The 23873-nt window shown below is 37.3% G+C and overlaps 1 protein-coding gene across 1 annotated transcript in view; it reads left to right on the top strand.

Moving 5' to 3' along the window:
* The window catches only part of KIF5C (kinesin family member 5C), a 90880-nt gene that overhangs the window by 39117 nt on the left and 27890 nt on the right, over nt 1-23873 (top strand). Inside the window, exons 6-12 of the mRNA XM_087710656.1 lie at nt 1024-1079; nt 6598-6685; nt 8699-8823; nt 10154-10258; nt 11158-11306; nt 15053-15201; nt 18706-18881. Coding sequence (XP_087566782.1) covers nt 1024-1079; nt 6598-6685; nt 8699-8823; nt 10154-10258; nt 11158-11306; nt 15053-15201; nt 18706-18881 — 848 coding nt within the window. The remainder of the gene's footprint in view (nt 1-1023; nt 1080-6597; nt 6686-8698; nt 8824-10153; nt 10259-11157; nt 11307-15052; nt 15202-18705; nt 18882-23873) is intronic.

Below are 23873 nucleotides of genomic sequence, written 5' to 3'. Positions count from 1 at the left end.
ATTTTAACAAATTGAGTATTTTACAATGCACCACATAGTCCTAATATCAGGGGAATTATCTGTTCCAATGGAGGGAGATGATCAATGATCAAGCTTGATGATGAAGTCCCTTATTAGAAGACCTCCAAATTGCAATCTTCCATATGCGCTATTTGTCCTCCAATAGATCAATAGATATCGACCTCTGTCACATTGTTTCACTTTGGCCAACTTTTTTGTAAGGTAGAGAATATGTGGACAAAGTTACCAACCTAAATGAAATCCTTAGCATGTGTCATATTCCTGTTTAACAATAACTATTTCTATTTAACCAATAGTCAATTTTGGGCTACTTTGTCAGAAAGGTACAGCTAGATTCCAGTTTTGCAGTTTTTTTGCAGTGGAAACAAGGATCTTTAAACTTTTCTTTTCTATATATTTCTACTTTATTATTGATAGCAATCTCCATAATTGTTTTGCTTTAAATGGATTACTTTAAAAAGCATTTTATAGCTTTATATAATCATCATCCAGAAGTTGTAGCAGCCATTTAAAGGAATGAAATGGCAAAGTTGAAGAAATTTGTTTTCTTCCTAGCAAATTCCTGTACCCTATCTATAGTATTCCAATCACTAGTGGAACTGGTCTCTACCTTGTTTTTGCCTTATATGTCATATGCAATTCTATATGGGTCATAATAAAAAAAAACTTGTGGACATTTTACATGTACCTTAATTTTTTGTATTTCATGTTCCTGAGCCTTTCCATATTCTTTATTGAGAATATGCAAAACATTACTTATGAAATCATTCCAGTTGTCATTTTGTACCTAAACCAACTAATAGGGTAAAATCCATTTGGTTCGAAATATGCAAATCCTAGATGAAAACTCTATCACTGATTTTTTTAAAGTGGAACATAAAAACATAAAATCAAACAGATATAATTCAAAATATCTGTTTGAATTATAATTCATTCAGACTTTCTTGCCAGTCTTCCAATTTAAATATATCATTAATTGATGGTCCTTTATGTTTCTTACAGTTTCAAAAACGAATCTTGCAGTGCATGAAGACAAGAACAGAGTCCCATACGTCAAGGTAAAAGCACTTCTACCTATAATGGAAAAAAACCCCATTTTAATTATTTAATTTAAATGCCTTTTGAATTCGTTTGCGATCACATTTACTTTCCTTTTAAAATATTTATGTTGCCTTTCTTCAAATACAACCAAGGTGACTTAACTCTAAGAACTCAAGGTAGTCATTGAAAACAAATTGTAAAATATGCTCAAGGTCGAATAGATGAAAAGATTCTGAATAATAGAAGCCAAAGCCATAAAATGAATAATTCCATGATAAAATTGCCAAAGCAGAAGTCACAGTATTATACAAAATAATGTAAACAAAAAAGCATACTAATTAAATTTAGAGATGTCTATCTCTTAAAGGTTAAGTATATGTATGTATGTATGTATGTATGTATGTGTGTGTGTGTGTGTGTGTGTATATATATATATATATTTCTTTTTCTCTGAATGTCTCTAACACTGCATCAATATCTCATGATTCCGGATGAAGGAAAAGAGTAGTTTTTAATCAACTGGAAAATCTGTACTTTAATTAATAATATTAATTCTGTTATGTTATGTAAGCTCCCCATTGGGAGAGCGAGTACGTTCAGAGAAGCATTGTGAGAGTTGTGTTGGTGAACACACAAACCAGCATACAGAGACACTGCAGTTTAAGTAGGCTTTTACTTTCGTGGAAATAGAGGTATCAGAGTCCATCAAACAGTCCAAGTCATACACGGATAATTCTACCAGTCATCAATGTCTTTCAGTTAAGGGATAATCCAAATAACATAGTCCAGTATCATATAATCAGTTCAGTACTCAAAGTTTGCTAACAGTTGCAAAATTTACAATAGCTCACGGCACTCAGATCAGATCAGCCCAGCATCTAACGAACAGAGGGCTAACAGTCATTCTGGCTCCCTCTTATGGCCGATTGAGGAAAAACAGCAACCAATCACATTTTACAGTATGATTTAAAGAAACAGGTATAGTATTGTGACATGATTTATATATTGCCAACCTAACCGTTAGAATTATATTTCTAACACTCCTAACAGCTCCCAAAAGCATGCTAGATTTTCAAGCTCTTATTAGCTAGATTAATGTAAAGGGAAAAGGGTGTCAGGCTATAGAATCCTTGGAATTACTTAGTTTATTTTAGCATCCCAAGGATTCTTTGATCTTCTTGCTGACCATTTTTGAAAGCAGCATGAATATTGTTATTTTCTACCCTGGGATGGGAGGAAAGAACAGATATTACAGCCCTGTAATATTTTGCAAACCATAATCCTCCTTCCTAAATTCTATTATTTCTTTTGTTTAAACAGTTATTTGTCTGAGATAGTAATGGGCCATGAACAAGTACTCTGTATTGTAGCTTCAAAGGGTCTTTGTTTTGATGAAATCTTCAAATGAAGTACTTCCTTGAAACTGTTTCCTGAAGCACCATGGTTCCTTTGCCATATTTCTTCAGTGCATACTTTATTGAATTTCTGCAGAAGATTTTTTTAACCTCTGTATGGACTTTATTGAATTTCTACAAACATCTTTGTCATATTTCTTCATGAGTCTGCTTTGTAGACCTCTCAGCATTCTCCTGCAGATGTTTGGAAAAAGGCTGGGGAAAGTGTTTTTTAATCCTTCTACCAAGAGGATTCCTAGGTTAGTCACCACTGGTGGAGATTATCCTACTGCACAAACTGAAGGTGGCCAATCCCAAACCCCAGAGTATCTCCACGTTGAACCAGGGGTGAAATCCAGCAGGTTAGGACAGGTTCTGGAGAAATGGTAGTGGAAATTTTGAGTACAGGGCGGGGCATAACCTTTTCCTAGGGGGTCACAGCAACACTTGTAATAACAACACAAATAATTCATACACCATTCGAAAGCCCATCAAAAACTGAGTTTATTGACACGATTTAATAGTCAGTATGACCACCATTAGCCCTTCGAACAGCATTCAAATGAGGTGGATAAGAACACAACAAATCTTCAAACAGTTCCGTTCGATTTTCCAGATTTTTCAACACAGTTTCCAAATTCATTCTCAAAGTTTCAACCGAATATCGATTTTGACCTTGCTCCTGAATCATCAGAGCTTCCACTTCATCCTTAATTATGGCCCCAATGTTCTCTGCCGGATTGAGATCTGGCGAATTTCCCGGCCAGACGTCATTGCCCCAAAATTCGACATTGTTTTCCTTTAACAATTGCTGAGTCGCATTTGCACGCATGCAAGGAGCTTTGTCATGAAGAAAGACAGCCTCACCAACCACCAAGACATTGTCTGGATCACTGAGAAATGGAATGACATTCTCCAATAAAATTTTCTCACGGAAATAACTGCCATCCCAGGATTCCCCTTTATCCTTCAAAACCCAATGCAGTTTCTTGGCTGTGAAAATGACGAAAATCCCGATGCAAGTCGGATTGCGAACGATTTGTCGATATCGTTCATGTTTGGCGATGTCGTCGACGTCTTTAGCCCAAATTCGATCGTTCTGGAAATTCGGTTTTCGAATGGCATAAACGAAGAATTCGTCAGATGGCGCCAAATGAAGAAAATCTTCCTCGGTCCATTCAGACAACCAATCGCACAACCAAAGCCGATCTTGAACGTGTGTTTGAGTTTTCAATGGTTTGCAAATGACGTGGAATGGCTTCAAACCTTCTCGTTCTCGATATCGGCCGATTGTCCTTTGATCAACTCGTTTTCCACGAATTTGAAGGATTTCTTGGGCCACTTTTCGGTTTCCTTTTCGTTGTTTGCGACTGCCAGTTGCAATGATGGCTTTGCTTTCTTGGGACAGTTGCAGAGGACGCCCTTCTCCAAATTTTGTGAAACATTCTTGGGCTGTTTTGTTCCAATTATCAGTAACCCAATCCGGATGACGTTTCAATTTGTTTGCAATCCATTTTCGATTGATAAACGTCGCTCCAGCATCACGAGCCTCTCGAAAGGCAATGCATTTTATTCTGTCAATGATCCTTTGTTCTTCCGAATCGAATTTTCCAGCCATTCTTAAAGCAAATTTAACATTTAATAGCTCATTCAATTCAGTTTTTTATGGGCTTTAAAATGAGGTGTCGCGGAAGTTGTAAACTGCTGTCGATCTTGCTGTGACCCCCTAGGAAAAGGTTATGCCCCGCCCTGTAGTTCGGAGAAACGGCAAATGCTTCAGAGTAAGGTGGGAATGGAGATTTTGCAGTATCCTTTCCCAGCCACACCCATGACACGCCTACCAAACCAACGCCACATAACCTGTAGTAAAAAAATTGAATTTCACTACTGCGTTGAACTATCTCCGAGTGTTAGCAAGCAGTTTAAAGAAGACAGTGATGTGATATGACTTGCCCTTTTTTGCTTCTGGCATTCTCTCCTTTGTTGACCGGTTGATAAAAGAGACCAGCAGTGCAGAAAAACTCCTCTCACATTGCTGGACTGTCACAATAACTCACTAGTAGGTCAGTGGTTGTGAAAAGCCACCAGTGTGGAAAAGCTGCTTTCATGCCAGTCACCTTCTGATTCTAAAGCCACCCAGTCCTTAGCCTTTCAGCCAAGCTTAGCTTGTTGACTTCTTCGTTGAAGCAAATCAAGTTGCTTTAATTGTTTCATCAAAATTATTAAAGAGTTACTAGATATAATTAATCTTTCTTTCTTTCTTTCTTTCTTTCTTTCTTTCTTTCTTTCTTTCTTTCTTTCTTTCTTTCTCTCTTTTTTCAGCATGTTGCCAAATGTCCTTTGAGATTAATTTTTCAGGATCCATAGTGCCCGTGTTTTATCTTAAGAACATTTTCTGAAACAAAAAGTATTTTTTTAATTAAAGCAATTCTATTAGAAGTTAGAATGATAAAATTGTCTCAAAAGATTATTAAGTTAGTTTAGCTGGGCATAGCATTCAAGAATAATTCATTCGTTGTATAATGAGATTTGCAAAGTAAAATAAATAAGAAGAATCTGAACTGCCCACTTTAGAAAGCTGCAATAGGTCCTTTTATTCTTTACCTAATTCATGTTTGCCAGTTTGCTCATGTCTCATATTTGACAGATAATTATGAGCAGATAATCTGAAATATCAACTTGTCTCCCAAGTCATAAAGTATTTTAATACCAAAACATCTCCATCTATACTCCTGAGACAGAGTTTGATAGGTAAAATCATACTCCAAAACATGTAGTGTCTTATTTAGCAACATTTCTATCATTCTTAAGAAGTTTGCTTATCTAACGTGAAGAAGGTTTGGACCACACAAGCCTTTCTCTCCCTCCCTCCCTCCCTCCCTCCCTCCCTCTCTCTCTCTCTCTCACACACACACACAAACACACCTTTCCTAATCCTTGCCGCACCTCCTTGGTATCCTCATGCACCCTCCCTAACCTGCACCATTCTTCTCAAGCATTCTTTTGCACTATCCCCCATCCAAATTATCTGTGTAAATCAAGGATTAGCTATATTATTTAAAATACAAATAAAATTTATAAAGTAAAAAAGAAGAAAACACAGAGATACACATATTATCAAAAAAAATATACATAACAATTACTTAAAAATGAAAAAAAAACCAAACTATGTGTTGTTGCAACAATAAACACACACACACACACACAAATAAACACAGTATAATTATCTAATGCATTTTGTGAATATCTATCTATCTATCTATCTATCTATCAATCATCTATCTATCTATCTATCTATCTATCTATCTATCTATCTATCTATCTATCATAACTATCATGCTTTATAACCTACCATGTTTTGTATAAATACGTTCTTTATCCTTACATTTTTTATTATGCTTATTATCTGGCAATCTTCATGGGCAGAAAGGGTAATCAGCCTTCAATCAATTCAGTAAAAGGGGTCATACATTTATCAATCCTATTTTGCAATATAAGTCTTTCACCTATAGCAGTGATGGTGAACCTTTTCAGCACCAAGTGCCGAAAAGAGAGTGTGCATGTGCGCACTGGTCTGCACTGCAACCTGGAAGAGGAGCTGCCCAGGGCACATGCACCCCCCCCATGAACTTCCGGTTTTTGTCATGCACATGCATGCTGGCCAGCTAGTCTTGTGGGTTTGGGGCGGGTATGCACGCACCACAATCAGCTGGCTGGCGCACATGCTCATGCAGGAAAATGGAATGCAAATTATAGGAATTTTTATTAGTAGTATAAGCTTCAACATATGTTAGAACCATGCATAAATATCAAAGCAAGCTAGAGATGCACAGTCTACGTATAAATGGAATATAAAATATAGTTTCCCAATTTCATGACGAAATGGTATTTATTCTTTTGAATGGTGAAAGCCTAAAATATGCTGTAAGATGGTCTACAAAAGAATCCTTGGATGCAGAATCAGGTTATCTTATATAGTTCTGCAGTTGCTTCTTGGTTATTATCTGAAGTTTTGTGTTATGTTAATATAGGCTTATAAATTGAGTTTTGTCTCTGGTTTTTGAGAAGCTATAGTTACTGGTTTAGGTTTGTTTCCAGTCAACGTTTCGCCTAAAAAAAATGTTGAATTTCACCTTTTTAGGGCTGCACAGAGAGATTTGTATCTAGTCCTGAAGAAGTTATGGATGTGATTGATGAAGGGAAAACAAACCGTCATGTAGCTGTTACCAGTAAGCATTCATACATTAAGACTGCAATTACATTCTAAAAACAAAATTTCAATTACTGTTGTACTGAAATTACAATAATTTTACAATAGTCAAGAGAATATACATTTTGCTCATCAAATTCATTAGTGTCTTCAAATTATCTCTGTTATATAGCAGTTAATCAGATTCTTAGATATGTGACTTGATTTTTTTTCTTTAAATGGTGACTGACATTTTGAGGCTTAAGGATTTTTGGTCTTTGGATTTTAAAATACACACTGAATAAATGCTCTGCAGATTCTTGTTTTAAATCGAGATCAGCAATTTCTTTTAAAATAAACTTGTAATGGGATGTAGCCTTTATTACTGAGCAACCAGGAGCATTAAACCCGAGTAAATGTTTTCAAGGTCAAATATTTAAAAATGTATGGCCATTATTTTCTGAACAGTTAAGTAAGCAATATTCCACAGTTGTATTGGCAAAAGTATTTCATGCGATGATTAGTGGATGCAACTGTATAAGTGCACTTGATTATAAATCATTATAATGTTTTATAATTTAGAATGATGATAAAACATCCTAGATTTTTTTTGAAGTTTTTAACAAGCATGTAAATACCCACATTTATACCCAAAAGGTATAAATGTGTAATAAGGTATGCCAGGTTTGAAGGGGCTACCCTAGTACCCATTGGCCGGCTACTATGGAATTACCATAGTGGACCTAAAGGGGCATGGAGAATGTGATCCACAGAGTGGCCAAAGGTTGTATATGACTGAATGACTGACGTTGAATCAGGCCTCCCTGTAGCTACTTTGATTCAGATATAACCTGTGTGTGGAAGTGAACATTGAGTGGAAAATTAGATTCCCTCAATGCCATCAGGCCTCTGTTATAAACCAGTTCTTCATTTCCACACCAGATCTCTTGAGGAACCAGAACAGGATTGAAGGGGAAATCTGCATCCTTTCCTGGCTCTGGCTAATTAAAGAAAGGGGAACAATAAAACTTAGGGAGTTGATACATTAGCCATGCTGAACCAACCAGTCTACTGCAGATTCATTCAAAATAATTCAACATCATAAAAGGTAACAAAGGAACTTTGGGTTGCACACACTCAATATAAAAAGAGATAGACCATCCTAATACAATTCTAGCCTTATGCTCTAGATCAGGCCTGTCAAATTGGCGGTCCAGAGGCTGGATGTGTCACACGCAGGCCACACCCAACTCGGCTCTGCAAAGGCAAAAAAATGTCTGTTCAAAGGCATAAAATTCTGCTGATTTCCTTCTGGGGGCGCCCTCTGCAGATGTGGCAAGAGGCTTCTGGGGTCCACCTCTTTAACCATGGATGATGAATCCCAAAACTGCACCTGGATTAGAAACACAGTCACTTTTGATTAGGATCTTCACCCCTCTTTAGGCAGCAGGAATGCTGTCCCCCATCCATGGACACCGCAGCAATTCTCCCTCCTTTCTCCATAGCTGTTGGGCTGTGTAGTTCTTTTCCCCTGAACTTTGATTCCATTGTTTCTGCTGGAAAATACATCTCTCAGAAGCCCACTGCAGTATCCTCCTCCTATTCGGAGTTGAAGAGGCCGGGGTTCCATCTACAGGGTTACATAGCTTTTATTCAATGTCTTCTTCTCAGTTTCATTTATGTGGCCATCTACAAATCTTACTGTGGACGTTATTGTGTGCCAACTGGATACTACATTCGGTGCTAGTCCTATCAACATAGGTGGGAATAATTTTGCTGTGTGAGTATGGGGTTGATTGTGCTGGATGTTTGGGTAGCAGGGCTCCTGGCAGACAATTCAGTAAGTTCTCAGAAGGATACATATGGATTGGCACCCATGCGAACTTGTAAACGAATTCTGAAGAACTGCAATCACAGGTAAGGACCAATTTTAATCTTCACTGATAAAAACAAGGAAATCAAATGATAATGGTTTAATGGAATTTAGAAGACATAGATGAAAAGAAAAAACCCTTAAAGAGCTCGATCAGCTTATTGCATTTTATCTTCCTAGACATGAATGAACACAGTTCTAGAAGTCACAGTATCTTCCTAATTAATATCAAACAAGAGAATGTGGAAACTGAAAAAAAACTAAGCGGGAAGCTTTATCTGGTAGATCTTGCTGGGAGTGAAAAGGTAATGATCCTGTTATTGCTACACATAAAATTTTTGATTACAAGGTAGGACCTTTTGGAATTCATGACTTAATATAATAAATCACACTCAAAACGTATAAAGGCTTTAGATTTTACTTATTTCCTTATATTTCCTATTTCTAAATCTCTCATTTCCCTCAGGAAGGGGCTACATGATTGCCCCAGGAGCAAATCATATATTTTGCCCTACAAGCAGATAATATTGGATATAATATGTGCCAATTCAAAGCAATGTTTCGTGTGTTGAGATAGGAGATAAGCCATTTCTAAATATCTTACCTATTGTTTTAAATAAATGAAGTAATATCTAACAAAAAGGTGACAGCCCAAACTTCAGTATTGCTGAAAATTATTTATTTTGTAAAGTCTTTTCTGTCACTATAACTGAAACATATCTTTAAATCGTGGCTTTAACTTTTTTTTAAAAAATCATTTCAGTTTCTGAAAGTTTTTGAACAAAGTAGCCTCCAAATTTGTTGGATGATCTTTAAATTATAAAGGGCATTATTATTATTATTATTATTATTATTTTTTCTACATCATTATTTCTTGCTTTTTTAACTTTTTTCCCCTCCAGAGTCACTTGTCTAATAGATTTTTTTTGTTGGCACATTAGCGTATTTGTGTGCATATCCTAGTATATATCTAAGTCCAAATCCCCCTGAAAAGAGATGAAGATATTTCAGAAAAGATTTCCAATTTTATCTTCGTATATATAAAGTTATTATTGGGTACTATTGTACACAGTTTAACTGAGCTCAACATAATTTACATTTTACTTCATTTGATCTATTCATGTTATTTGCAAATAATGTAAATTGGTACAATAGATTTACATGAGATGAAAACAATTATATATTTAAAGTAATGATGTAAATAGATGCAAATAACATATATTACATTAGTTGTCCAAACATTAGTTGTCCACAAACAATGGACACAATTGGGAATGATGCCTGAAGCAAAATTTGCTGAATGGAAGTCTGGAAAATTGAGGTTTTACTGTATAAGAATCTATAAAAACATGAGAATGATCTGAGAATGCCTGCCAGTGTTTAGCTAAAGTCAGATAGATTTGGCCTTCTAAGCTGCTTTGATGGATATTGGAAATGTAAGTGAAATTCATGAAATATGAGTGAAATGCCGTTTACTTAATGTGGCTTTGGATGAAATGAAAGTATTGTAGATTTTTCTGATTTGACAGACAGCATTATGTGTTTCTTCTAAATATAATCTCATCATTGTTTTAAACCTGTGTTTAGAGAGTATGAACTCAGTTCATTTTCAATAGCATGTTTTTTTTCTGATAGGTCAGCAAAACTGGAGCTGAGGGATCTGTTCTTGATGAAGCTAAAAACATTAACAAGTCTTTGTCTGCACTGGGTAATGTGATTTCGGCATTGGCGGAAGGAACTGTAAGTCCTTCTTTCCTTCCTTCCTTCCTTCCTTCCTTCCTTCCTTCCTTCCTTCCTTCCTTCCTTACTTACTTACTTACTTACTTACTTACTTATAACCAATAACCAGCATTGTACCCAAAAGCAACCAGCCCAGCATTGTCTGTGATGAAAGTGTGTTAGATCCCATTGATAAATACATTCATGAATAAATATTAACTTCTCACATGCCAGTCACACATCACATTGTTATAGTTGATGCCACTAGGATAGCTAGCCTAAGTAAATGGCTTCTGTGGAATTGTTTATGCATGGATTGTGGAGTATGTAGACACCCATCAGGCTGTACAAATAAAACATTTGAACAAGCAGAAGATGCAGCTGAAGAGAGATGAAAGCATGGGAAGAAAAAGCAGAAAACACGAAAGGCCCTTTTTCCCCTCAAACAAAATATTAAAGAAAAATAACATTGAGCAATTAAATAAATATGTGTTTTTAAATTTTGATTTGTAGCAATTAAAAATACCCTGAAAATATATTGCATCTTTTTCCCACATGTATATCAAGATACATAATATGTATTTTGGAAGGCATTTATGTACAGTCATCCAAATGATAGTATGGCTAGGATATATTGTGTAAAAACAAAAAGTTGAGGCTGCAATATTATCTTAAAAGGAGTCAGAAGTCAATAACTTTTTTCCCTTTTCCCACTTCTACCCTATACTTCCTTCTTTTCCTCCTTTCTTCCCCTAATTTCCCATTATTTTCATTTTATTTGTATTTTATATTGTGATGAACGAATAAAGTTTTTTAAAAAAAGAAATCCAGATTATAACATTGCCAACAAATCTCCGCAACAGCCTTTGAATGCTTGTGTGTGAGTGCATGTTTTTCAACCTCTTATCTTTCTTAATTAGAAAACTCACGTCCCATATCGAGATAGCAAAATGACCCGAATTCTCCAAGATTCGTTAGGTGGTAACTGTAGAACCACCATTGTCATATGTTGTTCCCCATCCATTTTCAATGAAGCAGAAAGCAAGTCTACTCTAATGTTTGGACAAAGGTGAGCAAGCATAAATGTCTTTTGAAAAAAAATATGCCTTTTATTACTCATCTTTACTTTGTTACTGAAACAGGTTAAAATCAAAGTAACCGAAACAGATTATCGTATTTTTGGAGTATAAGATGCACCGTAGTATAAGACGCACCAAGATTTTGAAGAGGCAAATTTTAAACAAAAGTTTTTGCACTCTGCAAACCTCCCCCAAATGGCCCATTTATCGCAAAAAAGGGCCCATTTATTTTCTTTAGGAGGCTTGTAGAGTGCTCCGGGGGGCAAAAACAAGTAAAAAACGGGCTGTTTTTTTGCTCATTTCTGCCCTTCCCAGCCCCCAGGAGCTCTCTGAAAGCCTCCTACAAGCTCTGCCCGGCCATTTTAGTGAAGGGGGTGGGGTTTCAGGAGGCAAAAAATGTTGTATTCAGTGTATAAGACGCACCCAGATTTTCAGCCTCTTTTTTGAGGGAAAAAAGTGAGTTTTATACTCTGAAAAATACAGTATTTTAAGTATAAACTTCAGTAGAGAGGCACCATATGTTGTATGAATACAAATACAAAGAAATTATGATTTAGGCTTTAAGAAAAAAAGTCAAATTAGTATCTATACAAACACAGAGAGAAAGACCGACAGGCAGACGGACAGATACTCTTTTTTTATAAAGACAATAATTTAAAAACTTAATTGCCATTTAATGTGCTGTGTTATTTAGTAAAATGTGCTGAGAAATATGAAAGAGGGTTGCAGCAAGATTTCACAGCAGAAATTACGTTCACCAATTAAAGCTGACTATAAAAATATTGATGGACCTGAAAATTTCCACTAACAAGCAGCAATGATATTCTAATAATTTTGAGAAAGTAGTCAAGAATAAAATTGTGCACTCAGCAAAAGAATTTTCATTGTGATTTAATTTTATGCATCAACGCTTTACTGGTTCAGGGGCTGATGGGACTGTATTGATTTTTTGGCAATTATGTTGATGTGAATAGCTATTTCTGCCATAAATTAGATAGGGAGTGTCACTAACATTTTCTAAAACCTGTAAAAACATACAGACTTCTAAACTTCCAGCCAGCATCAAACCACTGGTTTTTTTTCAATGGATTTGGTGGAGCAGAGAGTAAAGGCCTCACATGTAACAGATTATAAATGCAACAAATGAAATGAAATATAGTTCTCCAATAAAATGCATCATGATTAGCATAATAGAGAAAAATGCCAATCACAATTCTATTTATTGTTAAAAAACAACATAAAATACATTAAATCCATTGAAATTGTTGTAAAATATGCATTTTGGGGGAAAATATGTATATTATGAATATGATAGTATGTGTAAGATTTAGATGAAACAGAAGTAGAAATGTTTAAAACTGGAAAAATAAGAAATCGAGAAAACAAAACAGATTTGTTTGACCTAACTCCTGGCATGTGCGCATGTGCACATGCACACATACACATGGTTATAAAGTTAATATGTCTGCAGATGTCATAAAGTGAGCAATCAATGGCATTTCAAGCTCTGGTTAAATCATTTTAGTCCATTGCTTTAGTAGTGGAGAGATAACATATAATCTATAAGCTAATGAGCTGCGGTGGCACAGTGGTTAGATTGCAGTACTGCAGGCTACTTCTACTACCTGCAATTTGGCATTTTGAATCTCACCACGCTCAAGGTTGACTCAGCCTTCCATCCTTCCGAGGTGGGGAAAATGAGGACCCAGATTGTTGGGGGCAATAGGCTGACTCTCTAAACCGCTTAGAGAGGGCTGTAAAGGAGTGTAAAGCAGTAAATAAGTCTAAGTGCTATTGCTATTGCTAATTGTCAGGCCTCTTGAGCCACTTTTTAAAATGTGTCATTCCTTGGTGCAGAAGACTGACTTGTTTATTCACATAAAGAAATAAAGAAGATGTAAGAAGAGGATCTTTTTACCTGTGGAGGACTTTGAAGAAAAATGAGCCAAAAATCAGCAAAAAGAAAATAAGCAAATTTCCCATTCATAGAAACTGCCGATTCTCAAATGAGTTAAATTTGCCTTCTGTTTTTAGCATCTTAGCAGCTATTCAATCCTGCACTTCAGCTGGATTTTTTTTTACTTGATCTGTGAAGAACGGATATATTTAGTTTTTATTTCAGGATATCTTTGGAATTTGAATATTTTAATATAAACTTCATTTGAGAACCAGAGAGATTACCAGCCTTTGCTCTTTCACATTCTCTGATTTGCTTGTTTTGCAATTTGTGTTTGTTTGTCATAGAATCATAGAGTGGAAGGTACCTAAGAGGTCATCAAGCCCAACTCCCTACACATTGTAGATCTCAATTTACAAGCATAATTGAGGCTGCTAATTACAGTCATCGGTCATGATGGTTGTAAAATGGGTGACTATGTGACCAGACTCAATTTTATGACCATTTTTGTGGTAGTGGTTGGGTGCATTAGTTGTTAAGTGAATACCACAGCTGTTAAGCAAAACCATTGCTTGCTATGGGTCATTTGTTTTTGTTGGAAATCAGGCGTAAATGTGGATTTTCCAGCAAAACCATACTAAATCACATGACTGCAGGGAGCGGAAAATGACCATAAATGTGGGCTGGTTGCCGAACACCCAAAGTGCAGTCATGTGACTCTGTCTCCCCCCCCCCCAAACAGAGGAATCTGAGTCATAAGTACCTTTTCATGGTCTGTTGTAACCAGTTGACAAGCAACCAGTCATGTCAAGATCTATCTGTATGTTTTCACCTTAAATTTTATTTGATTGCAAAACCTTGAGTGTGTGTGTGTGTGTGTGTATGTGTGTGTGTGTGTGTGAGAGAGAGAGAGAGAGGGAGAGATATGTTTGTCATGCAGGTATGGAATTAATAGTATACATTAGCTTGAGCCTATTCTGTAGTTCATAAAACACTCTAATCCTAATGTACTGTATAGAAGTTCTGATGATGAGGGACAGGCCAGGTGCTTTTGATCAGTTCCACATTTTCTCCCCTAATTTCCTCTTATTATCACCTAGCCATCTCTTTGTACCTGTTGTTTCTTTTATTGTGCCCTACCTGTTCAGTGCTAAGCTAAGCTTCCCTTTTGGCAGCACTTTGGGGGAACAAATAACACATCAACAGTCTGGAAACCTGTCAAATTAGATCTCACATCACTGTCAGGCAAGCACATATAAGCCTCCCTTATAGCAACTTGAATATTTCAGCCAACAGAAGTGAGCCTTGTTTATTGGAGGAAGGAGAGGTGAAGGAAGGAGAAATGAAGGCTGATGGGCAATTGCTTTATTTCAACACCTCTAGTAGTGCTATGGGGTGATCAGAGCATTAAGCATTAGGACAGAGGTCCCAATCTGTGGGCTGCAGCCCACTTCTGAGCCATGGCCTCTTGGCCACTGGGCCACGTGAGTGGGTGACCAATATGTGGGTGTGTGTGCATGGGTACACAACCCCCACTTGTGCTAGTGTTGCCATGGGTGGTAGCATTGCTGTGGGCACCATGGGTGCAGTCCATTTCTATGTGCGCAGGTAAAGTTGCCTGCCCTCGCCTCCAGGCTGCCAAACCAGAAAGGTTGGGGAACTCTGCACTAGGAGATAAAAGTGATAAACTATATAAAACAAATGATAAAATGTGAAACCAAGGAACACATTACTGAACCTGAGGAGAAATTTGTACTGTATTTGTAACAATCGTTTTGTATCTGAGTATTCACTTATTAAACAGAGTGCATTAGCTGTTCAGTTTGTTTTTTTGGACAGAGCGAAAACGATTAAGAATACAGTTTCTGTGAATCTTGAGTTGACTGCTGAAGAATGGAAAAAGAAATATGAAAAAGAGAAGGAGAAAAACAAAACATTAAAAAATGTTATCCAGCATCTGGAGATGGAACTGAATAGGTGGCGGAATGGTGAGTTCACTATTGAGAGCCTTTGTTGAAAAGTAAGCCAAATATTTGCAATGATAAAGTTTTCTCTTTGTATCTCTAGGAATATATCAATAGAGCTCATTCCTAGGCAGTTCTGTTGTGGTGCTATTTTCTTCATTAAGTATAAAAGGTAGAACAAACATCGAATCTGCACAATCCTCTTCTTGTGTGATAGTTTCAGTGCAGTGCAGGTTTGGATTAAACAAGAGACAGAAAAAAACTTGGTTAATAAATTAGAAGAGTTATATTTTAATTTGTCATGAACTTAAAAGCAAAAATAGTGTAGGACACAAGATTTAGATGAAGGCATTCTCCATATTAAATGCATTGCATGATAGTAAAATCTGATTTCTGTTTCTGTGTTTGTAAACCATAATATAAGCAAGAAGGTAACATCCTTTATTATGATAGATAAGAAGAACAAAAGTTATAAATATATATTCAGGAAACACAATTTCAGGATTAAAAAAGCTGTAGCTCATAAGATAAATGCTGTAGAACGTTTCCTTCCCTAAAGTACTCTCACAGTCTTAAATACTTGCTACTCCATCATCCTTCATTGGCTATTGGTTTGCCCTTGATAACATGCCAGGTGTGGAATAGAAGGTAGCACAGAATTTAGCTATATTGCAGGAAATGCTTAATTTGTATTACTATAGAGAGATAGAATGCAAAAACCCAGAAAGAAAATACAAACTGATCAGCTAAGGTATTCACTGTGTCAAAGAAGTTGATAAAGTCAGTTTAGCATGGTTGGTTTGGGGAAAAGTGGTGTTGGCTTCTGTTAATTGTAGCATGGTTATCTGAGTACTCACAAGCATGCTGTTTAATGATCTGTTCAAGGACTTTGCTCAGGATAGATGTAAAGCAGCCATGCCTGTAGTTTCCTGGGTTCTCCTCCTTTCCTTTATTAAAGATAAAGATAACATTAGGAGTATATTCTGATTTAGTATTCTAAATTCATATGCATATACCCCCCCCTATTTTTTGATATTATTGAATAGTTTACACTTAGTAAAAATGTTACCTTTATATTTAAGTTTCTGGAATTTGACTGACTTCTTAAAATATCAGAATCAAACAAGGAACATGGTGAATGTAGTTACTTTAAAGTATACATATACAGATACATGACTATGATTAAGGCACCAGGCTAGAAAGCAAGACGTTTTGTCCCACCTTAGTCATCTTGCTGGGTGAGATTGAGTCATCACTCAAAGAATTAGGTATATTCACTGCCTTCGGTTTTTATAAAAGAATAATAAAGGGTGCATTCAAAGTCTACAATAAATAAATTGCAATTCAGCAAGTTTGGGATAAATTATATTCTTTTTTTTAATAGAAGTTTTAAAGACATCTTTAATATTCTCTGGTTAAGAGTAATCATTTTCTTTTCAGCCCCTAATTTCTACTGCCCCCTTTCTTGCTATTTTTAAATAAGAATAATTCCAAAGTTTCAATTTCTCGTGAGATCTAAAATTTAATTTCCCACAGTAAGACTTAAGTATGTCAAGCTTTATTAAGTGCTGGATCCATCATAAGATTTCTGTTAACATTCAGAACCAAAAACGTGCCAGGATTTAAAAAGTACTGAATAATAACGATGAGCTCATATTCAACTATTAATTGACATTTTCCATATATGTTGGAATATACATTCTTATGCATTTCTTAAAGATCATCTACACTATGTTTCTAGAGCTATTCATGGAGTTAATGGTGTTTATAGTGCAATCTTCCCCATATGGACTCCATATTGAATAGGGTTTAATGCCAAATGAACATATAAACATGTACTTTACATGTAGCCTAGTTTATTCCATTTTAGTCATTATTGTAGATGACTCTTCAAGCTTAGTTATAGTGTGTCTATGATTTATCACTAATCTTTGAAATTGGCTTTTAGAAACAAAAAGATGGACTGCTGCCAAATTCTTTCTTTTCTTTTCATACTGATTATCCCATACTTTTTTCCTATTTGTAATCTTGCATCTGAAATTGTTTGTGTATTTGATATCCAATAATATCAAAAACTAAAAAAAAATATACATAGTAAACAAGTAATTTGGAATGTTAAAAGGTTATCTTCTAAATGTCATTTTTATCTTTAATAAAGGAGAGGAGGAAGACCCAGGAAAATACAGACATTGCCTTTCCTTTTCTAAGTATTTTTTCCTCTTGTAGCTGACTACCAATAACTATCTCTAAATCTATTGTCACCACTGGAGTCTTATTCCTTTCTAGCCCATGCGGGCCAATCATTTAAAGGAAACCACAATAAGAATATTCGTAAGATAAACTGAGAACTCATGACACACAATAGAACAGAACAGAACAACAGAACAGAACAGAGTAACAGAGTTGGGCTAGAACACCTCCGAGGTCTCCTCCAACTCTGTTGTTCTGTTCTGTTCTGTTCTGTTCTACTTTACTCAATTATCTTGTGTATCATGAGTTCCCAGTTTATCTTATAAATAGTGCATCTGCAGAATTGTAATAGTTTTGCATAGTTGGATATCTCACTATAAATATCTCGGATAAATCAACGAATTGCATACTGTATGAAGTCCTAGCAAGAAATGTTTACACATTTACCATGGATTGTAAGTAAAAAAAAAAGTTGATCCAGAGGATCTTGTTTCCATGGAGATGCCAATGGAAGAGATCATTTGGCATGCGTAAAGTCCTTCAAGAGCTCGCCATTGAGAGACAAGCTAGCCCTTTCTTGTAATTAATGCCACCCAATTGCTGAACAATTTGGGAGCTGTTCGGAATATTAGAAGTGATTTTTTGTCTGCAGAGAGAAATGACAGCTTACAAAAATCATTCCTAACTCAGGCAAGAGGCTGCATCATATCTCTGAATCCAATCCAAAAATTCAAATTAATAATGATCAGAGCTAGCAAAAAAAAAGGAGAGAGAGAGAGAGAGAGAGAGAGAGAGAGAGAGAGAGAGAGAGAGAGAGAGAGAGAGAGAGAGAGAGAGAGAGAGTCTTCTGTTTAGAAACATGCTGTAGAGGAATGAATGATGTCTTTGAATAATCCAGCTGTATTTATTTATAGTTACAGCTATCTGACTCTGCTGATGGCAAAATTAAATACCTTAAAAAATATCTATAAGTACCAACAGGAGTGGTGAAGTAAAGGCAGGGGTGGGATTCAGCTGGTTCGGACCATTTCGGGCAAACTGATAGTTGCATTCCATTGGCCCCAACCACCCACTCCTGTGCTAGGTCTGTCCTATATTTCCTTTGTTTGACGCCCATCTCATAGGCGCGGCAGAGCGGATTGCTGCGCCTCAGCCGTTTTACTCACCGGAGCTGCAGTAGAAGGTAATACGTTTTACAGCTGTTTTCAAATACACTGTGTGCGCGGAGAGTGTGCAAAGTGCGTGCTCAGTGAACCAGTTTGTTACACCAGTTGAATCCCACCACTGAGTAAAGGTAAAGATTGAGGCTTACTTTCTTGGAATTTAATGTGTTTTCAGGAGAGGCGGTACCAGAGGAAGAGCAAATCAGTGCAAAAGACCAAAAGAACTTGGAGCCATGTGACAATACGCCTATCATTGATAACATCGTCCCCGTTGTTGCCAGCATCTCATCTGAGGAGAAGGGGAAATATGAAGAAGAGGTTACTAGTCTCTACAGACAGTTGGATGATAAGGTGCATTCATAATTTCCTTTCAATTGTTTGTTGGTTACACGTAATTAATATGTCTTTATAACTAAAACCAGTGTGTGCTTTGAACTCTGCAAAAGGTAGTATATACTATACTCTATATATACTATAATCTATATAAATAAAAATGTAAATGTTTGTTTGTTCAAAATCTTAAATCTCCGAAAGTTCTTCGCCGATTGCTTTGAAATTTTGACACAACGTTGCCTTCGAATATGCACGGTTTTTATACCTATATTATATAGATGTCACACCTGTGACAGGTAAAACATGCTTTTTTGAAAACCAGCGCCATCTGTTGGATGTAAAAGCAACACACGCTATACTAAATATTTCATGATTCCATTTCAATGTTTTTGATTGCATTGTTATATTGAATTTTCATAGATTTTGATTTATTTTCATTTTGATTTAATTATTTCATGTGACATTGCGTTGGAATTGAGCTGTGTTGTTTACCATAGGATTCATTTCGTGAGTATAGTATATTCGGAACAGTTCGGCCTCTCTCCAGCTTCGTCCCGATGGTCCTTTTATATGTGTGGCTGGGCTGCGGTCGCACCCTTTCCCTTTTCTGCCCCTCCACCGATGAGCTTCGGCCATTTCCACCAAGGGGAGCCGAAGCCCTTCGGCCTCCCTCTCCCCCCTCCCCTCCCCTCCCACCTCTGTGGCGGGGCGGCGCCTGGGCCATCCCTCAGCCGCCTCCTCCCACCCAGCCCAGCAGAGCTCCAGAAGAGGCGGACCATCTCCTTAGCTCGGCCAGCCATGCGTGCTCTCCACCCCACCTCACAGCGAGCCAGCTATGGCCTTGCCAAGGCGGCTCTGACAGGGTGGCGTGTCGGTGTTAGCCTGAGGCTAACAGTGGGGCTGGGGCAGCCACTGGGTGCCCTGGGTGCCCTGTGAGGTGGCGTCAGCGTCTGCCTCGTGTCTGCATTGCCAGTGGTGGCTTCTTCCTCCTCCTGCTCCTCAGGGGATGCCAGTCACCTCCTCTTGCCACTGCTGCTGAGGGGAGCCGGGTTGGCGGCAGTGGCTGGCTCCTCTTCTCCTACTCAGCCCGGCCGGGCCGGCACCTGAGGAAGGTGTTGTTGTCGGTGGCGTCGTCGGGCCTTCCTCCCACTGTCCGGCCCCAAATGCAGCAGCAGCAGCCTGACTCAGTGGTAGAGACGTGGGAGAAGAAAAAGATGGCGTAGCCCACGATGCTGCCTTGGTGGGCCGGCAGCAGCAGCAGCAATGGTGCCGGCTTGGAGGACTTACCACTTGGCCTGCTGGCTCAGCCGATGCCGCCTCCCCTGGCCTCCGCCGCCACCTCTGTCTCAGTCTCCTCCTGCCCTCCTGGTGCACCCCCGCCGCAGAGCCTGGCGCTGTTCTCACAGGGAGGAGGAGGCGTCAGGCATCCAGCGGGCACCCAGTTAAAGAAGAAGAGTGGCTTCCAGATCACCAGCGTGATCCCGGCGCAGATCTCGGCCAGCCTCCGCTCCAACAACAGCATTGCTGAAGACATGGAGAGCTACGACCTGGACGAGTCGCATACTGAGGACTTCTCCTCCTCCGAGATCCTGGACGTCTCGCTCTCCTGGGCCACCGACTTGGGGGAGCCCGAGCGCAGCTCCTCCAAGGAGACGCTCAACAACTTCCATGATCAAATAACTTCTTACTGAAAGACAAAGAAAGTGATAGATAACCCTAAAAGTTACACAGCTTGTACAAGGTTGCAGCAATATATACAGAACTCCAGCAACTTATGTAGGTTATAGATGTGAGTTTTTTGGGTTTTTTTAATGTAATGAAATTACATCTAGAATGTGTAACTAAATCATATCTCATATCAGAAGTCTGTAGAATATTAATTTCCTATCAAAGAGTTCCAGTTCAGCTTTCCAGTTTCCTGTATTTACAATGTTTTTCTTTCGTATTTCCTTGTGAGAATATTTCATCATGGAAGTCCCTGCATATACACTGAAGCAGCACAAATTATACTTAGGTGATTGACTTTCATGACAAATGTCTACATGTTGCAATTAAATCCTTTTTAAAAATAAGATTTAAAAATGAAGAGACATTCCTTACCTGGTGGCAATTCAAATACTTTAAGATTCCTGTTTTGATGGCAAAATGCAGGGGTTAACATGAGCATTACTCGGCTCATAATAATATGAATATTCCATCTTTTCTTGCCTTTCAGTATAAGGTTAAGATGTAAAGAAATCAGAAAATGTTATAATTAAGTTAAATATGAGAAACAGAGGAGATAACTCATTCTGAATCCTCTTAATAGTCTTGATAGCAGATATTTTAAAATGTCTTATGGCAGTTCTTTAATTTCACTTAATAAAAATAATTACTTAATTTCAATATTGGCTGTGACATAAAGGTAAAATAACTGATTTCATGTGGATTTTTGAAAACAGTGGTACACGGCCTCTTTTAGGATTAGAGTAAGGCTTGCAAAAGTGGGTGTGTAACAAAGATTAGACAGGGTCAGGTGAAAGTAGTAGGAGAGTAAGAACAAATGCTATATATAATTTAATTTAGATAGCAATGTAAAGTAATGTGTACTTCAAGTCAAACTAAATCCCTGCTAACTTTATATACTTGTCTGAATCTTAGCAATAATGGGGATATGATTTGTCTTTGCTTTCTCTGGGAACTTTATCAACTTGTCACTTAGACTACAATCCTGAAATCTCCTAATGTTCATCCATCCAAACCTACTTACATTTTGGGGATCCAGCAATGGATACTGCTGGCTGGTATTGGCTATGTAAATGCAGTTGGCTTTAATTAAATATGGGTTACTCTATATGTAGAATAATTTTCATATTCTACAACATTAAAAATCACAAAGTTTGCAAGATGTTTGGATACCACAACCAAAATATTTGAGGACTTCAAATTGGGTACCCTCCGATCTTACAAAGTCAGTCACAGTTATTTGAAGACAAATAAATAAAACTAATGTATTGTGATCAAAAATAATAATCTCTATATAGAGACTCTTGTCCAATACATGCCTACATATGTTAATGAAATCATACATGTATTTAGAAATATACACAGTGGCTTCATTAAGAGGATTTCCCAGGGGGGTTATTATTTATTAAATTGTCTATGCATATAAAATCTGCTTTCAGATTTAGGTACAAGTATTGTAGGGACATCTGGACATTTTGTTTTCACAAGTTGCCAATATTTATTTTATGAGGCTTTGTATACTGTTCTACATGTGGAAAATCTAGCTAAGTGAAGGGAAGGAGTTGAAAATGACTTGATAGCATATAATCAATCAATGCTGCTCTAATAACCAACCAACGTTGAGCATATTACAATCCTACCATAGTTAAGATTAAAACAAGAACATAAATACAAGGCGCTACTATGCTTAATAGATATTATTATGCAGAGGCATTATTCTCACACAAGAGTAAACTCTCTCAATTCATCTCCCATCAAAAACCTGCCAAAAATAGTCAGGTTTTTATTTCCTTCCTGTATCCCAATAAGATCAAAGGAAGTCAAAGTCTAGGTGCTGTAGGGGAGGGAAGCAGCTAAAGAGGCGGCCTGCCTCCAAGAACCTTATACTTCATGGGTCCTCAATACCCATGCCATTGACCATTACCGATCCATGGCCTGTTAAAAACCAGGCCTCACAGCTGGAGGTGAGCAGCAGGTGAGAGAAACTGCATATATAGGTTTCTAGGTTGCATGCTCCTATCTGGGTCCATGGAAAATTGTCTTCCACGAAACTGGTCCCTGGTGCCAAAATATTTTGGGACCACTGTTATACAAGACAGGTTATAAAATGAAGGATCTTCTCTTCCTGATTGGATGGAGAGAAACTATTGGAAATAACTAGTCTCATAAATATCCAGGTCCTCAGCTGTTCATTCAACGCCCATAAACCAACCAGTGACTCAAAGTAGCAGTATTATATGGCCAAATCAAGTTGTTATTCAGGCTGATGCATTCTGGAACATTCTGTAGTTTTGCAGTGGTCTTTGTAGGCGGTGACAATAATTCTTTAAGGCAGGAGCATTTTGATCTTGCAGCAAAGAAAAATGACACATTTACACCTTCATATTGAAGAATGGTACAGTTTTACACCACCAAAGGTTCCATTATATGAAGTTTCAAAAACAAAATAAGGAATTCTTAATAGTCAAACCTAGTGTATTTATAGGTGAAATGTATGATTTTGTAAGATAAAAAGATAGAATTGAGGTGTCTTTGGAACCAGCTGCTGATTTAAAATACTATTAACTCGTAGAATGATGCAGATGATAGAATAAAAACCAGATGATTCCATTATTATGTCGAACTGAAAAATATTTCTGTGTTCTGTAGAATCAGTCTTGCACTGGGGACTAGACAAGATTGATTTATGGTTCTACTTGCTTGCATTTGTTAGAATGATATGCTTTAGTAATAAAGGTTGGAACAAAGTTCTATAGTCTGCAAATTATGTTTGATGGGGGTCCCCCCCCCCCGTAATGCAACAATGGTACATTCGGTTTCCATAGTATTTTACATTGGGGAATATTGCATCCACATTTATATTGATATATGAGCTAGTGAGACAGGAATCAGAAATTCTCAGGATGGACATAACTATTATGTAAATACTGAAGATAATACTTTGCCTCGGTCTTAATGTTATAAAAGGAATGGCCAAATTTCCATTGACTTGAAAAAAGACCTAGGATTTAGTCCCCTGGAGGAAAGGGAGGGAGGGAGAGAGAGAGGGAGAGGAGATGAAAAAGAATTTGCTTGGCTTCTGTGTTCTGCATATTTATGGCTTTTCTGTTTACTGCAATAAAGCAATTAAATTAGCTGAGTTTGGTCTGTGAGCTTCTGCTAGAAGCAAATTCCTGAATATGGAGTGAAGTATCTGGAAAGTTAAGATTTATTGCCATGCCTATGTGGAAGCTAGCTGATTTCAAGGCATAAAAATGGTAGAAAAATAAAAAGTAACCCCTTTTT

This window comes from Thamnophis sirtalis, unplaced genomic scaffold (genome assembly GCF_051295495.1).
Source record: "Thamnophis sirtalis isolate CommonGarterSnake01/CBP01778 unplaced genomic scaffold, rThaSir2_p1.2 scaffold_1, whole genome shotgun sequence".
In the NCBI taxonomy this organism is placed as follows: Eukaryota; Metazoa; Chordata; class Lepidosauria; order Squamata; family Natricidae; genus Thamnophis; species Thamnophis sirtalis.
Note: the sequence above shows the minus strand (reverse complement) of the source record. Positions and strands in the feature narration are given on the sequence as shown.